Source organism: Alosa alosa, chromosome 18, assembly GCF_017589495.1.
Source record: "Alosa alosa isolate M-15738 ecotype Scorff River chromosome 18, AALO_Geno_1.1, whole genome shotgun sequence".
In the NCBI taxonomy this organism is placed as follows: Eukaryota; Metazoa; Chordata; class Actinopteri; order Clupeiformes; family Clupeidae; genus Alosa; species Alosa alosa.
In genome coordinates, this window is record NC_063206.1 from 4,315,727 (window position 1) to 4,316,763 (window position 1,037).

Genomic DNA, 1,037 nt, shown 5'->3' on the forward strand with positions numbered 1-1,037 from the left:
AGCTACGAACGGGGTAGAACGATATAGAAGCAGTCCGATAGGCATTTATATAAGCTGATACCTGTGCGCGTGGGTGCCGAGTGGGTTGGACCGTTTCTACTCCGCGCGCTGGCGCGTGCCTGAAGTATACAGTGCCTCCCTGTTTGTCTCGGTCCACTGCGCACGAGCCTTTGCTCAGAAATGTCGGGGTCCAGAGCGAGAAACCGGATCTCTTAACGATCATCATCGGTTTCCTTGTCACTTAAATCTGCATGTGTCAGGACGTGAACAACACATCGGCACAACCGAAAGCCGCGCGGGGAGTTGACACACCAGTGAACTCATATTTGAACGAATTACAGGTGCGCGAGCCAGCCAGGAAACTCCGGCGGATGACCACAGCCAAAGGGTCAGCTGCGAAGGCTGCGCGAGGAGGCAACATTTTAAATCAAGGTGCGTGAAATGTGTAATTTTCAGAACCACACACACACATACAACACTGCCAGATGGTGAAGTTGTCGGACAACTAACTGCCCCTGACAATCAGGAGAACTCCACTCTGTGCATAGGATGTGATGATGCGAATTAGAAAAACAGACGATTTTGTGTTCATGCGGAGGGTGGTTTGGCGAACACTGCGGACACACACGGGACCCCAAACAACTCGGGTGACACACACAGACTCAGTGCGCAGCGCATTGATCAACCTACAGAGCTGTTGCAGCCACATGCCGCCTGCGGACTCGAAACTGTGATTTGAGCTCTTCTCCCGTTTAGCCCGCGAGCGAGCGGCGGTCTACAGTACACACACTTGTGGAGGCACGAGGCAGGAGCTGTCAGATGTCAGTCCAGTGTTCGGAGTCGCGTTTGGCAACGCAGACAGAACAGGTACCAGCGAAAACAGTTTTGCGGCATTGCAATCCACAAACACGGTGTTTTAATCTGTGAGGAACAGTACCCTCTGATCCCGCGCCGCCGTCGCGAGACAGCGCCAGGACATCAGAAATCAGAAACGCATTAAAGTACAAATAATTAGAACGCTGTATAATAATGCACAT

General features: G+C 52.2%; 1 protein-coding gene across 1 annotated transcript in view; it reads left to right on the forward strand.

Annotated features, from left to right (window-relative positions):
* Positions 1-814: 814 nt before the first annotated feature.
* Positions 815-1,037, forward strand: part of zgc:171482 (zinc finger protein) — a 29,411-nt gene continuing 29,188 nt past the window's right edge. Inside the window, 1 exon segment of the mRNA XM_048270267.1 lies at positions 815-867. Within this exon segment, the coding sequence (XP_048126224.1) occupies positions 820-867 (48 nt within the window). The 5' untranslated portion in view covers positions 815-819.